This window comes from Podarcis melisellensis (genome assembly GCF_964234715.1).
Source record: "Podarcis melisellensis genome assembly, chromosome: Z".
NCBI classification, from domain to species: domain Eukaryota; kingdom Metazoa; phylum Chordata; class Lepidosauria; order Squamata; family Lacertidae; genus Podarcis; species Podarcis melisellensis.
The window spans coordinates 1,604,283-1,620,440 of record NC_138547.1 but is presented as its reverse complement, the minus strand read 5'-3'; the positions used below and the strand labels follow the sequence as shown (position 1 = coordinate 1,620,440).

General features: G+C 44.3%; 1 protein-coding gene across 5 annotated transcripts in view; it reads right to left on the bottom strand.

Annotated features, from left to right (window-relative positions):
- Window positions 1–16,158, bottom strand: part of DENND1A (DENN domain containing 1A) — a 267,383-nt gene that overhangs the window by 31,894 nt on the left and 219,331 nt on the right. For all 5 annotated transcript variants that reach the window (XM_081896346.1, XM_081896348.1, XM_081896347.1 and 2 more), the window contains 3 exons: window positions 15,667–15,738; window positions 14,321–14,377; window positions 5,422–5,553 (listed from right to left, as the gene is read on the bottom strand). In XM_081896346.1, coding sequence (XP_081752472.1) covers window positions 5,422–5,553; window positions 14,321–14,377; window positions 15,667–15,738 — 261 coding nt within the window. The remainder of the gene's footprint in view (window positions 1–5,421; window positions 5,554–14,320; window positions 14,378–15,666; window positions 15,739–16,158) is intronic.

Below are 16,158 nucleotides of genomic sequence, written 5' to 3'. Positions count from 1 at the left end.
CTTTCCAAGTTCCTGAAGCGAGACAGTTGAAACGCCACCAAGAACCAGCAGACGTCCACAAGAAAGTCATTGTGGGCTCCCCTCAAAGACAAAAAAACAACAACAGAGAGGTCAGCTCCTCAAAACCTGGAACACATTCAGCCCAGCGTGCCCAGAAAACCTGTCCATCTCTGGCTTCAGCAGAGTTTAAAATCACACAGCTAATAGGTTAACAACTGTTTTTCTTCTGCTTCAAATGAAGAATATCAGGAAGCCGGGGGAATATTCGGCTTTCCAATTTGTACCGACTGCTCAGTGCTCCCTGCAATGTGTGTTTGACAGGGCTGACATTTTGTACTGCTGTGAGACGGGGGGAGTATGTGTGACATTTTTATTCATGGTGGCGTACGCCCTTGTAATGATCAGCCCCGGTCGATGTGCTTACTGCAGCAGCCCCCAAGCCCTCGGAGAACAAACAGGAGTCGAAGGTACCAGCAGTTCGGCTGCCTTGTTAGACACCGCCAGGATCCTAACGAAGAGCAAATGCTGGAAAATTTCACTGTCAAATCCTCAAGGACACTGTCAGCAGAGAGCTAACTGCATATATTTCTCATTTAAAACAAGGAAAATTCACCAATTGTGCATTAAGCAAAAGACAAAAAGCCACACCAGGTTTTTAAACTTCCTCGCCTTTTCTTCTTTTTAAAACTGGTCATTCTTGCAGCTTCTCATGGGGAGCTGCTGGTTGCCAGGCTCAATGCTGGAATACACGTCTACAAAACCCAAGGCAGACCAGCTGATTTAAGATGAATACCAACAGACATGAGCTTGATTATCTGGGGAGGAACAGAACAGTCTCTCCTCTCCTGCAGATGGAGTCATATATATAAAGCTATCATTCCGGAAACATGCCAGCTTGCTGAGCTCTTGGTTGTGTTAGCACAAGAGTATGGAAGTTCAGAGGGGTTTGGGCAGAGACCCATCAGCAAGCCAACCGTCTGCCCAATTTACTAGAGGCAGAAGATTGATGTGATGCTCACTGTTCCACTGTGTTATGCGTGTGTGCATAAGGAAAGCAACTTGGCTGGGGTCAAGTGAGCCTCACTCTACCACTCACTACTGGCCTCAATGACCAAGTTTTGCATTTTGCAAATGTATCTGGCTGTCCTTTCTTGTTTCCCTCCTCATTCCCCCAACCTCCCAATCTTCTCAAAGCAACAGGCTACCAGCTGAGAACTGCAGAGCAGCCTTCCCACAAGGAGGCAATAGCCTGCAGAGCTCTGTCCCTCCCCAGGCTGTACTTTCTTCAAGCGAGCGAACTGTTCAAGGGAAGAGGGATAAGCACCGCTTCCTGTACTCTCTGGAAGAGCAAGGCTTCCACTGAGAATCCAGGCACATCTTCCTTAGGCTTCCCAATGGGTCAGGCATGTCACAGGCATGGCTTAAGGCTGAAACAAGAGTGCGACTGATGGCAAAAACTTCTCCTCCCCCTCGTTTCTGTGGCAGAGTCTTGGTGGAGCTTCACAGGTTTGCACCAAACATGTCATGATGGGCTCCTCTTTAGCACATTCTGCAGCAAGATTTCACTTCCAGATGCATTTTTGCCACATAACTGGAGGGGTTCCTGTAGGGATTACATCCATTCTCTCCTGCTCACTGAGGGATAAAGACTGAGCAGCGTGCATGCGTACTATTACACTGGAGAAGGAAAACTGTTTGACAAACAGCTTCAAAAGTAGAAAAATATATATCTCAAAATGGAAACAGATGACTTTTTCCTCCCCTCAGCCAGTTATGACCCAGCTGCAGAGTGGCCCAGCTGTGAAACTGTTTCATGCTACATTCTGTACAGCATCCCTCTAGGGACACTTCCTGCAGTGGTCAAGAGACCAGGGTACGGAAGTCAGAGCCGCCAGCTAAAGGTTGCAAGTTGAGCAATAATGGAAATTAAGAACTGGTCTAGACACACGCAGCTCTTCCAGCTCCTTGATCTTGAACTCAAAGCTCCATAAACAGGCAAGAGAATGTTGCAGGTTTGGCTGCTTCAGATTTAACATGCTCAAAGGATTCTAAATACCACCAATTCCCTGCCTTGTCCCTTGGCCACATGGTGCAAAGCAACAGGAACTGCAGCTGTCCCCACTCCCAAAGAGAGCAAGGTTTCAAGCTCCGGAACTGAGCAAAGGCAGCAAACAGGGTTCTCTCCACACAGCCTGATGGCTGCAATTCTCAAGATAGGGGCTTAGCTAGCTTAGAATCAATAGAATTGTAGAGTTTGAAGAGGTAATGTAGCCTAACTCATGGAAATGCAGGAATCACAACTAAAGAATCTCGGGCAGATGGCCACCCAACCTCTGTTTCAAAACATCCGCCACCTTTTGAGGCATCCCATTCCACTCCCAAACAGCTTGTCCTGCTTTTTGCAAGAAGAGTAATGCTGTAGTGACCTTGTTTTCCCAGGATGCCTGAGAATCTGCTGCGAAACAACTGCAGAGCCAGAAATGCTCCCATGGCACACAGAAGAAAACCTCCAGCTGGACGGAGCAAGACGTAGCCCAGGTCGCCCTGAAGCTGCCTGGTCATCTAAGCCGGACTTGGGCCCCTTTGCCAGCAGAGTGATGACAAGGACCAAGCGGGGCACAAGACGCACACCCCCGGCTGCTGCCAGCTACAGCCAGGCAAGCCCTAATGAGTTAAAATTAAATGTTGCCGTTGGCTCGCAAGCCCTGTCCCTCCTCCCCTTCAGCTAATCTGTCACTTAATGAAGAAAAGGCCCGCTTGCTTGGTGGCGTAGGACAGGGAGAGCCGAGCTGCCGGCTCACTTTCAGCAAGCTGATTAAGGATTTCAACCCACAGCAGCCAGCAGACGTCTCCCAGAAAAATAAATAGACTGTATGCAAATGTGTTTGTCACTCTGACAGCACATCTCAATTAAGGCGTCTTGCTGGGGCTGGTGGGCTGAGGAGCTGCCACAGCCACAGCAAGCCAGCCTGCGCTACTGATATGTAACGCAGCCAGGGTGGTGTTGTGGTGAAGAGTGTTGGAACAGGACTTGGGAGACCAGGGCTTGAATCCCCGCTTGGCTACGGAAGTTCTCTGGGTGGCCTTGGGCCAGTCCTTGTCTCCCAGCCCAGCCTGCCTCACAGGGTTGCTGCTCCAAGGATAAAACCAGGAGGGGAAGCACCATGTACCCCACCTCGAGCTCCTCTGGAGGAAAAGGTGGTTTATAAGAATAACAAATAAGAAGAAGAAGATTGGGGAGGAGGCGCTTGACCCTCACCAACATGAATGCATTTTCTGAATAAAGGATGTCAGGATGAGAACAGACATGGGTAGCAAGGAATAACTGAGGAAGTGAACACCCTTCTTTCACATCTTCCTCTCTTTCTGGGAATGTGCAAACCGCTCCACCCTCACCTGGATTTTCACTCCTTTTTAATTATCTGTATGAGGCACTTAAAATGCAACATTAAACTTAAAATAATAATAATATTGGGGTTTCTACTCACATCTCCACACTAAAACCCATCCCTTCTCAGGAAAAATGCTTTGACAGCTTTTAATCCGAATTATCACCAAGCTATAAATGTGGACAAAGGTTTGGCAGAATGTGGCGTCTGCAATGTAAGGACGGCCATTAATGTGTTTCTCTTGAGGAGAGACCCAAACCAGCGGAAGAAACAAAGGCAAAGAAAGTGGGAGTGGAGAGTTACTGTGAAAACTACATCATTTTGGAACAATCTCCTTCTGCCTTATTAACCCACCCTGCTAACAGCAGCAGCACACAGAATTTCTGCTCCCCATGTAAATCCTTTGTGTGCAATATACCAGACACAAAGTGACTTTGCTTGGTGATTTCTGAAAAGTAGTTGTCTTCTAATGATGAATGGAGAAGAGGGACATTGCTATTCGTTAGAATAAAAAAGGAGCTGTTGGAGCACAGCCCAAAAGCTCTTAGGGTCCCCTGGAAGACACATGAGGCCACCACCATCTTCTGAAGCTAAGCATGTCTGAGCCTGGTCAGTGCCTGAAAGGGGTGACTGCCTGGGAACTACATGTTTGCTGCCTTGGGTTCTATGGCAGAAGGAAGGAAATAAGTGTAAGAAAGCAAACGAAGCAAACCTGTATTGATAAACAAAGCGGAAGGGAGATACATTCCTGCAACACAAGAGCAACTGATCTCAAACCCATTCACTCACGCAGAGAAAAATACTCCAATAGCTGGGCAAATACAGAAATTTCATTAGGAGGCTCTGAAGCCCCGTTCTAAATATACATGTCTCTCTCCATGTGTGCATGTTAGAGAGTGAGTGAGGTTTGCATAAAAGCAGCCATTATAAAGATACACCAGTGAATGATTGCATCTCATGCATAAGGAGACATGAGTTTTCAAACCTGTGTGTGCATTTAAATGAAAATATTTGGTGCCTTAATGTGGCATCCAACACTACTGTTGTTTAAAAAGCATTAAAGCGTTTAAAAATAATAGTGCTATTTCGGTACTCAGTATAATTATACCTACCGTCACATGGACACTTGGAGAAATCAGGTATTAATTCACACCTGCCCTTTAATATTTAAACTTCACAGACTAGTATGGAAAATTAGATTAAAATTAAAACTGGGGCCAACAAATCTTGTGACAACAAAAAGTGAACCCATCACACTTCTCTCCCACCACCACCCCCGCCAAGGCGAAAGCTGGAAAGTTGATCTCAGTAGTTTTGTATACGTTTTTCTAATTATTATCTACTCCAATCCTGGCTAAGTTTCACAAATATATTGCCAGGGCCATAATAAAAATAACCAGCCTACAGAGCACCAGAGTCAATACAGAAATATGCTATTAAAGAACCATTAATTGATTTTCCAACCACAGTTCATTGCTTTTTCTGTTCAAAGTGTGCCGAAGTGCTTATTATAATAAGCCGCTCGCTGCTGACACTAATAATTGGGCTAGATAACAGAAGACACCTTAAACGGAGTCACAGGGAAGGAAAAAGCTGTCGCCTCCGCGATGGAACCGGCAGGATGCTTCCCCTTTCCAGGTTAATACATGGCAAGAGATCCTCAGAAGTATGAGCAAGAGAAACACAGGCAGGGGCATGGTATGCGAGCCTTGTGAGGGCTTCAGATCTGAGTCAGCTGCCACTTCCAACTTTAAAGCAAGCCACTTGTGCGAAGCAGAAGATGCTGCACAGCTCCAAATCCAGGTGTCTTTGTAGCGATGTGCAAAGTCTGGTTTTGTGCACAGAATAACCCTTTCACACAACATGGATTGCCCGTGATCCAACAGATTTTGGGGCTGCACATGACCCAGAACTGCTTGGCTTCCCCTGGACCAATATGAGTCTGTGTGTGCATCTTCCTACAGAGAAAGCAAAAAGGAAGCCAAGGTGTTTGAATCATGCACTTCAAATAATTCCGACCTCCCCCACGTACCTGCCCAAAGTGCACAGTGATTGGCCTTCTGTCCTCGTGGAGTCTGGGATCTCTTTGTTCAGCCAGTGGGGAAGGAGTTGTCCATGGGAGGGAGTTTTCTGGCACAGTGGAGCAGCCATTCTCTGCAACGTCCTGTATGGTAGGAAATGGTGAATTGCATGGCCAGGAACACTCTTGATTAAGGGCGAGGGGCAAAAAGGAAGGACTTGGGGATAAAACCGACTGAACAAGTTTTGATGTTAGGAATGACAACAGCAACAACAAAAAAGCATAGATAAAAGAAACCAATTAGCATATAAGCCACGGCCACACTTTTGTTCTTTCACAAGTTATATAAAAACTCAACACACATGCCACAGAATAACAAAATAGCCCCCAAATTCCAACTTTGGATGAAGTGGCCCTAAGTAAATACATAAAATTAATCAGACACATAAAGACAGTCCACCAAAGACAAACCATTGCCCAGTCCAAAACAAAGCATATGGAATAACAAGACCTGCTGGAGCAGAGCCAGGCTGGCGTCTGCAAGGGAAAGTCCTGCCTCACAAACCTATTGGAATTCTTTAGAGAATTTTAGAGAATTTTTAGAGAATATTGTTAAGAGCTTGTGGGGGGCCATGAACACCCTTTCTAATTCCTGGACCCTCCCTTCCAAGTCCTGGGTGCTAGACACTGGATTTAACATGTTAAAATCAAGCCAGCCTGGCTTCCTGTGCTCAAGAGATCACCTGACAGAGGGGCCATTAGAAGAGAGCAAAAGGGAAGGTGAGGAACCATTAAGGGACACAAAGGAGTGGCTGTATGCTAGAGGGCAGAGAGGTAAGGTCCCTCCCTCAGCTCTAAGACAGCAGAGACAAAGCAGAGTAGAGTTTAGGAATGCAGTTGGCCTTGATGTGAGCTGAAGGGAAAAGGTGGCAGTCTGTTAAACACAGTAAGCTGCAGCAGAGGGGGCTGGGCCATGGGAAAAGAAACTTCTTGGAGAGTTAATGCTGTGAGCATCTCCATCGTAGGCTTATGTAAATAAGCCATATATCCTAAAGACACCACAGTCTCCGCTGTGTCTCATTTCCAAAGGAAACACAAACCCCAGCGAAGCACCTGGAACCTCTGGAATCTCACACCTCCCAGCATATAGCAAGATGGACAGAGGCGATCTAGTTGACATTGTGTACCTGGACTTTCAAAAAGCTTTTGACAAAGCACTTCACCAAAGACTCCTAAGTAAGCTTAAGAGCCATGGAATAAGAGGAGAGGTCCTCTTGTGGTTAAGTTGCAGGAAGCAAAGAGTAGGAATAAATGGAAAGTTCTGCAAATGGAAAAAGTGGGGCCCCCTAAGGACTGGTATTGGGACCTGTGATCTACAGAGTGAGCAGTGAGGTGGCTAAGTTTTCTAATAACACTAAATTGTTCAGAGTTGTTAAAACAAAAAGATTGTGATGGACCTCTGCAAACTGAGTGAGTGGGCAGGAAAATGGCAAATTCAATTCAATGAAAACAAAGTGAGGGACGTTGGAGCAAAAAAAAAACCCCCTGGATTTCACATATATGCTCATGGGGTCTGAAGTGGAGGTGACAGACCAGGTGTGAGACCTTGGGGTCATAGTGGAAAGATTGAGGAAGTGTGCAGTGGCTCTGTGTGAACAAAGCTAATTCCATGCTAGGGATCATTAGGAAATGAATTGAAAATAAAACTGCCAATATCATAGAGCCATTATATAAATGTCTGGTGTGACCACATCTGGAGTAGAAGCAGTAGTAGTACTCCACCCATCTGAGAGGGTTCCCCAACTACTCTGTGTATACAGTTCCGGTCACCACACCGCGAAATGGATATTGTAGAATTGGAAAAGGTAATCAAATTTATTTTAATACTGATGCAGAAGTGGGTTGTTACCTGTGAGGGAAAGCAGGAGGAATCAAGGAGGACCATTTTGTAGTATCTGCCAGCAGTTAATTTTAGATAGTTCAAGAAGAGGCACAGAAGTTGAGGGCTTGCAATAAAGTGAAAGTCCACAGAGGGTTTACCAACCATATTCTTAGAAATGCTTTGTATAAGGTATGAAATAGATATCAGTAAAACAATTAAATATGGAAACTAATTGGGCAACATATACTCACTTATTAAGAGAAGATCAAGGACAATTAAAATTAAAATCATTTGAGGAGATAAGACACTATCTTACCGATTGGCTCCAATTTCATCAATTAAATAATGTTTTCAATTCGATTAAAAAATTAGGTTTTGGAAAAGAAGAAATTACAAAAAGTATTATTAAAAAACAACAAGAAATTATTATCCAAAACTTATGATTTGACACTAGAATGGGAATTAAAAGAGAAATAAATAAAAGAAGTAATGGTCTAATGGGCCCAAGACATCGGCCATGTAATACAGATAGAACACTGGGAAAGACTTTTGAAGTTGGGTACAAAATTTACCGCCAGCCATTCCATAAAAGAGAACAAAATGAAAATGTTTTATAGGTGGTATATGGCACCCTCCAAACTTGCCAAAATATGTAAGTTAAAATCTAATCTATGCTGGAAGTGTGAGGAGGTGGAGGGGACTATGATACATGCATGGTGGGGCTGCAAAAAAGTTAAAAGATTCTGGGGATGTCTCTACAATGACGTAAAAAAGATGTTAAAAATTTCTATAGAGAAAAAACCAGAAGCGTACCTATTGGGTATCTTAGGAAAGGACATCCCACAAGATAAGAAAAAAATATTCTTATATGCCATAGCTGCAGCCAGACTACTACTTGCAAGGAACCGGAAAGGAAATGTTATCCCCCACAAAGGAAGATTGTATCTGTAATTTAAGCGAATTCATAGAGTTGGTGAAGTTAACAGCAACCATAAGGCATCAGACTAATCAGAATTTAAGGTCAGAATGGCAATGCTTTGAGGATTACATGAAGAAACATATTCTAAGGATAATATGTTGGCATGTATAGACTAAGTTTGTAAAGTAGAACACGAAAAAGGTAATATATTAAGGATATTAAGGATGACCAAAAGACGCCATGTTAGTAAGAATCTAAAGATTAAGAGATGGTGAGTATTGGGGGAGGGAACCCACATGGGTGTATGATTTGGTTTCTGTCTTTGTTTCTAGTTATTTATTTATTTATTTATTTATTTATTTATGTTATTATTTTGTGTTGTTATTGCTAACTGAATATTGTGTACCTTTGGAAAATAAAATAAAATTTTGGGGGGGGGAGAAGTCGAGGGTTTGCTACTGAGGCCCCTTAAAACTGCAGTTGACATGTTATGGGAGCCTGAGAATGGCCAGGTCAGGAGTGTAAAGCCCTATTGTGGATGTTTGCCCTTGGAGAACCAGTGCTTGAGCTGAATCCAACCCGTCTGAGCATTCCCTGGTGGATATTTTAAACATTCACTGGCCAGCAATAGATCTCTGTTGGCTACAGAAAGACCTCTACTATGTTGAACACCCCCCCCCGGCTTCTGTCTCCTTGTGGGGCACTTTGTTGACTGTGCACCAACTTCCTTACAATAATGCAATTTGTTACAGTAAGTTGTTGCAGGGCACCCTGGTTCACTGGCTCCTTTCCCTTGTGCACATGCAAAGGTCAAGTTTGATTTTTGAAAACTCTTAAAATTAAGCAAGCTGTACCCAAAGCTAACTAAATGCCATGTCAAAGCGCCTTCTAGACCCAGAGTCTCCCACAACACTGACAGGTGAACCCAGTATTTTCTACCCTTGACCAGCAGTGACTCTCCAGGGTCCCAAGCAGGGAAGGGTCCCTCTCACCAGCTGCACAAGGATCCTTCTTCCTGGAGATGCTAGCGGTGCTCATATCCAAGACCTTCAGCAAGCTTGGTTTACCAGTGAGCTATGGCCCCTCCCTTGCTGATTTTGTGAGTAATTTTGGACCTGGTGCTTAATCAAAGCAGGGACGAATCCACAAGCTTACATTTGATTTAACAGAGAATATTCAGGAAGGTAATTACAGCTCTTGCTTTCAGGACTGACCATAAGAAACAGACAAACAAAACCAACCATAAATCATGTTTCATTGAAGCTTTGCAATGTGCAAATATATTTAAATGTAACGAATCAATCCATTAGTTAAAAGCGGGACAGCTGATAATATTTTTAAGTAGTCTTTAATCGACTGCTAGTAAGGAACGGTGGGAACTGGCAAGCCCACACCTTTTGGCCTTTAAGAAAATTGAACTAAACTAGTGACTTGAGTTCATGGTTAGGCGAGTGTGTGTGCATGCATGCCATGTAATGAAAACATGTTGAGACGAAGCAAGATTGAAGGGCAGTCTTTGCAGAGACAGGGAGGCAGGAGCTCCTAGAAGATCAGAGAAGACTGAAAGCTTGGGACAATCAGTTGAGGAAGAAAGCCTGCAACCTGGTGATCCTCAGTTTTAAACCCCTTTGCAACAATGTCAAGGAAACAGTGCTTGGTAAATATAGAGAGAGCACTGAATGCACACATGACCCCGAAGCCAGCTGCTTTGATGGAGTGACCTTTGACATGCCCCCTCAAGTTCTACTCTTGCTCAAACACTATAATGAGACATGTAAGCTGATAGCCAATTAGAAATGATTCTTTTGGACACAGGGTGACCTAACACACTCAGGTCAAACAAGACAAAGGATAGATGGACCTTATGAAGAGCTTTGTCTGCTCCAGACAGAAAAACAAGAGGACTTTTCAGACCCAGCTGGTGGAGCCACCGTCCATCAAGGCAGGCAGGAAGGGTGGCAGCCGAAATTAAAAACTTGTTAAAGAGAAGCCCCTAGACAGAAACTTTGTATGAATGGTACAATACCCTCTTGTCTTTGTAGAACACAGCAAAGTGGGCATCAGGGGGCAGGAGCCATGAATGTAAGAGACACAACTTTGTCAAAGAGATTGAGACCATATCTGGCAGAAACGAGCAAAACAAGTCAGAAAAAAAGAGGTCAATGCCATTGCTGGAACACCTTGACAGGTGGAGGAGAACAGCCCTTGTAATGGTGTAGTTTCTCAGGTGGATTTCAAGAGTACACAAGCACAGAAGGCAAAACAAAGGCCTGGTGAGAGAAGGTGAAGAATTATGTGAGGTCCATTTGCAAACCTCTTGAGCTATTTTTACACAGAGTGGCGCTGCAAGGTAAGGGCCCAGGTGAAGAAGTGAAGGTTCACCAACCTCCATGACCTCTTCTCATTTCAACTTGACAAGTCCTGGCGGGTTTTCCATTTTGAAGGGGTAGGGACAGACATATGTCTCCTTTGGCAATTCCATTGCTCAGGTAACACAGAGAGATGCCCTTCATCCACAGAAGAGTTACAAGGAACAAAGCAACTGGAGATCCTAAGCAGCCTTTGAAAAGTCACATCAAGAACATGTAAGACGGGTGTCCAGCTGTGCCTTCTAGTTGCGTGTCCTGCAAATCGACTGAGATGTATGCATGAGCATTACAGCACAGGAGATAGTGTTCTGAAACTGTTCAGAAGAGGACAAAGAAAAGGCGCCACCGAAAAGGAGAACGAGGGCACGGAAGCAGCTGCATTCATTTGTGGCAGCAGGAAAAAGAACTGCTCAGGTGACTAAGTGTTCATCCACTGAAGCTTATTCCAGACAGCACTGGAGAAGCATTCACTTGGGTGGTGATTCACTCTCTTAAAACATGGAAAGCCACCTGGTTGATTTGAACAGGTCACCTCCCTGGCCTTAGGCTGAGGTTTTCAACACCATACTGACCAAAGCAAGCTGCAGCTTTGACCCTAAGAACATTTGTGAAAGGGACTTCACGCTTAGAAAAAGACCTGTCTCCTGGTGAAATATTTAAAAAACAATGCTAGCTCTACTCATTGAAATCAATGGGCACAATTATTTATTTATTTCATAAAACTTATATACTGTAGGAAAAAAACCTCAAAGCAGTTTACAAAAAAAGATTTTGAGTTCCTCTCAATTTCAACCGACTTATGTACATTCATTTCAGTATGCCTACTCTTATTAGAACTTGGTTTGATACAACCCACTGGTCCTACAAGAAATATTTGCTCTGACATGTCGAGTTAAGCTGAGCATTCAAGACCAGCTTCCCAAATACTTGGACAATACAGCAACGGGCCAGATGTGTACAAAGGTCCTCTGCAGGGAAGCCTCTCTCTGGAACGCCGAAGGAAACAGGCGTTGATGGGCTCCCACACTGGGGATTTTCAGAACGCACACAACTACATAACTTTTTATCAAGGGTTTTGAGAATGTGCAATGCTATTTATTTATTTATTTATTTATTTATTTATTTATTTATTTAAATACCAGGGAGGTGCATAGCAATACAAAAACCATTAAAAGCAATACCAAACAATAATTAAAATGATTGGCCACCCAAGGAATTTTTAAAGTAAATTGTTATATATCATTTTCTTTCTGCTTATTGTGTTATTGGTTGGTTGTTATTTGAATTGCCTACTGTCTATTGTATTTTATTGTTTTATTGTACTGCAATGTGGCTTGGGACCTTTGGTGAAGGCCAAGTTACCAGTAAATATTCCCATCTCCCCGGGGTGGTGTGGGCACCTGAAGCAGTGACCCAGTGAGATCCCTCTGACTCTGTGGGTTTCTGTGGGTCTCTGCCAGATCCTTGATTCCGGAGGTTTGAGCCTCTCTTCCTTTCGTATGCCAGGACAGTATGAAGTTTTGCACAGACCAGACTCCTCCTCTCCCCCCGCCCCAGGTATATTGCATATTATGCTCAGATGTGAAGGGAAAGGAACTGCTCTCTGCCCATCCATGCAGGCACACGTTCCCCAAAGAACATCCATTTTAGGGCTAAAAATCTTTGGCTCATCAAGACGACGGCCTAACATAGAACAAGCTTCCACCCCGCTCGTACTGTGGCATTATAGGCCCCTGGAAATGGTGCATATCAAAGGCACCGCAGAGTACGAGGGGTTGAAGGACAAGGCTTCTCTTGGAACTAGCAAATAAACTAGCAGCCTCATTTGCAGCTGGCCACTGATTCCTTCCTTTCACCATTTGCAGGGCCAGAAAACAGTGCCCTCCTCCCTCCTCCTGGCTCTTCCCTTGTGCTGCCCAATTCTACGGAGCCGGGTTTCAAAAGAGACAGAGTAAGATGATAGCTTGACATGGACCACCTTCTTCCATTTGTGAAATGGGGCAAGAAAGGCTGCCTTTACTTTTATTTTATTTTTTAAAAATGTCCCTGGGCATGAAATGAAGCTGCCATGCTTTTTCTCTGTTAACAATCTTTTGCTCTCATTCATAAGGAGGCAGTGGAAATGATTGCAGATGCTTTTAAAACCCCAGACCACAAACGGAGGTGGTATGGGAAGGGAGCTCCATTCAATCTCTGCGATCATATTAGAGGAGGACCTTACATACACCAGCCTGACCTCTCCAGAGGTCAACCCAGCATTACCCATTTGCAATTCAAACCCAGAGATGGAGCAGACCAAGGGCAAAAGCAGGCTCTTGATTATATTTGAGAGGTCATCATTGCTATGCACAGTCAGAGAAAGCCGCTTTCCTGTCTTCAGCGCATTTTAAAATTCCTCCCATTGTCGTACAGAAAAGCCACTCCTTATTTGGCAACCAAGATCGTAAAGGTGAGGCTTAAGGTTTGGTTCTTCCTTGCCAAAGCTGGGACACTTTTCATGTTAATGCTGGAAAATATGCAGGGGGTAGCGAGGTCAGTTTCACGGCAGCCTCAAATTAAATCGGCCAGGAGACGGGGGAACACCAGCCCAGTCTTGGGAGCAGGGGAGGGAGGCTCCCACCCTAGTCTGTCTGTCTGTCTGTCTCTCTCTTGCACACAGGCAGAGTTTCACTTACAAAAGTGAAGACTGTCATTAGTGAAGGAAACCAAAGGCAGGATCTGCAGATGCCAAATGGAAAAACAGCTCAGGCTGGGCTGATGGAACTATCAACAGGCCCAGCCAAAGGTTCCTTCCACAGGCAGCAAAATGGCACCAGAGATGGTGTCTTTCTAATATTAAAGACACAATCACACTTGGTTGTAGGATGCCAACACAGCTTCTAAAGAATGCTTTACAGGTAAAGGTAAAGGGACCCCTAACCATTAGGTCCAGTCGGGGATGACTCTGGGGTTGTGGAGCTCATCTTGCTTTACTGGCCGAGGGAGCCGGCGTTGGTCCGCAGACAGCTTCCGGGTCATGTGGCCAGCATGACTAAGCCGCTTCTGGCGAACCAGAGCAGCGCACGGAAACGCCGTTTACCTTCCTGCCGGAGCGGTACCATTTACCTACTTGCACTTTGACATGCTTTCGAACTGCTAGATTGGCAGGAGAAAGAATGCTTTACCCGTTACCAATTTTGCATGGAAACTGTTTTCCACATAGAAAATGGTGTGCAGAAACTGACCTGTAAGTTTAGCCATCACGAGTGTACATACATTGCTGCATGGATGTTAAACAGATGCGTGTGCAACCTATGCCATCCACACAAGACTTGCATACCGTTGCCACACAGAACTTTTTGTGCATGTGTGCAATAAATCTGTAACAACTGATGCAGCGCCAGGGATTCTCGACTTCTCTCACAGAAGAGAAAGGAAGAAAGAAAGAAGAAGAAAGGAACAGGTCCATGCTTTCCGCCTGAGCAAGGGGCTGCCACCTGCAATGACTTGCCTTATCTCTCCTCCTCCCTTTTTTTTGGTGCAAGGGGCACACATCCCACATCAGCTCTTAATGTATTTGGTTTTTTTGTCTGTGAATATTTATAACAGTAGGAAAAATCCAGGACAGCTGGTAATGCATTTTGAAGTGTGTTAACAACACAGCACCACACAGCTCTCTATTGATCACATAATGCTTTTCCTGGCCAAGTAGTTCTTATACTCTTTTTCTTTTCTTTTTTTAAGAATACAAACTTCAAGTACCTTTTGCTTCAAGCGGTTTTTCACCTCCTTTATTCCCATTTTTGCATGATCTTTTGCCTGCATAGAAAAAAAAGGGCGGAGGGAGATTAATTTAAGTCAGAAACCCTGTTCTGGCTGCAGAGGCAACTGGGCTTCATTTCCTCCCATCAAGACCCACCTTTTCTGATTACTGAGAATAGGGAGGGGTGGGGAAATTGGTCCACCAAACTGAAGACGTAATGGGTATAGGAACAAATACAGATACAAGAGGTTAAAAAACAATATTTAATGAGGGGGAAAGAGATTTTGTTTGCAGAGAATACGCTGCCTCCTAAAGCCTAGGTTTCCTGCTCTATCCTCTAATTATTTTTGTGTGTGTGTTGCATGGTAAGGGTAAGGGTAAGAAGCCTGACTAGGGCAGGACCCGACTCTTAGCAGCATCTAAGGGAAGCTCATAAGCACACTTCGTGGCTTCTCTGCGCCACCACTCAGAGCTTGATTCTGGATGGTGAGAGAATATCAGTTTCATAATCTATTTCGATCCATACTGGCTGAATGTAGGTTAAGGAACGATGGCAAGTGTGAGTTCCACCAAAGCTCCCAACGACAATTTCCTGCCCGTGGCCTCCTGTCCTATAAAGGGCAAAGCAGGAACACAAAGGAGGAGACTCTGCTCCAGGTCGGGTCTCTGCCAACTTTGGTACGCACCTTCTGCTGTGGGGCAGAAGGGGAGATGAGCTCTTGCTGGAAACCTTTTTCCTACCAGCTCCACTGTTTACTCCAGAACTTACTGGTCTCTGGTTGCAATTCAAAGTCTGAGTATCCATGTGTGACTTATCCTCAGTGCCTTTGTTAAATTTCTGCTAGAACAGCATTGCTTCCATGTACATTTCCCTAAATTCCTCCTCTTCCTGCTTCTTATCCTACTGAAGATCTAACAGCAGGTGGCTGGGCTTGCAGCACGGGGAGGGGAGGAGAGAGAACATTCACACTGCATCACTTTCTCCTCTTCATACTGATTGTTTAGTCTTTTTCTTCCATAAAAAAACATTTCATCCAACAGTTTTATGCCAGCACCTTGAGAACCATTTCAGTGTCTGATTGATGAAAAGCTAATAATGATTATTGCTACAGTATGTAGCTTTTATGCAGTTTCCGAGGGATTTTTCATTTTAATCTAGTAACAAAAAATACTTTCTGTCCTGGCTTTTTAGCCCTCTATTGTTTCATGCGCCTACCAGTTTGGTCAAGTTACATGACTCACACGAAGGACACATTGTGTAGCAAGCAGACCGCCTGTGTGCTTAAAAGCAACCCCAGCCTTCCACTATATATTTGCACCTCCTATGCAACTCTATGACACTTACAAACTTGTAGACTGTCTTCATGGCAGGGTTTGCCTTGGTCTTGACTGTATTCAAAATGGCACCACTTCCTTTCTGCAATGAGGAAAAGGAACAACATGGTAAACTGTTACTGGGGCAGAAGAGCCAACATAACTCCCGGTTTGGAATGCAAACTTCTGCGCGCGCACACACACACACACTAAAAAGAAGTATTGCAAACACACCTGAGCAATACAAAAGGCTTCAGGCATTTTGCTCTTAACATCCGGTTATTTAATTTCTTAAAGGAGGAAGCAGGGCAAACACTTCAACGTTTTCTTGAATAGCCAGATACATGTTTCTAAGTTCATTGAGTTCATACTTCATTTTTGTCATATAGGAGGCTATAGCACCAAACAAATATGGTGTTAAACATGGAAGAATGTCTGAGTTCTCAAAGATCACTGTAGCAGGGGAAGGAGGGGGTCAGTCTCCACTTGTAAAACCTATTTGTGTATCTATTTCACCACATGA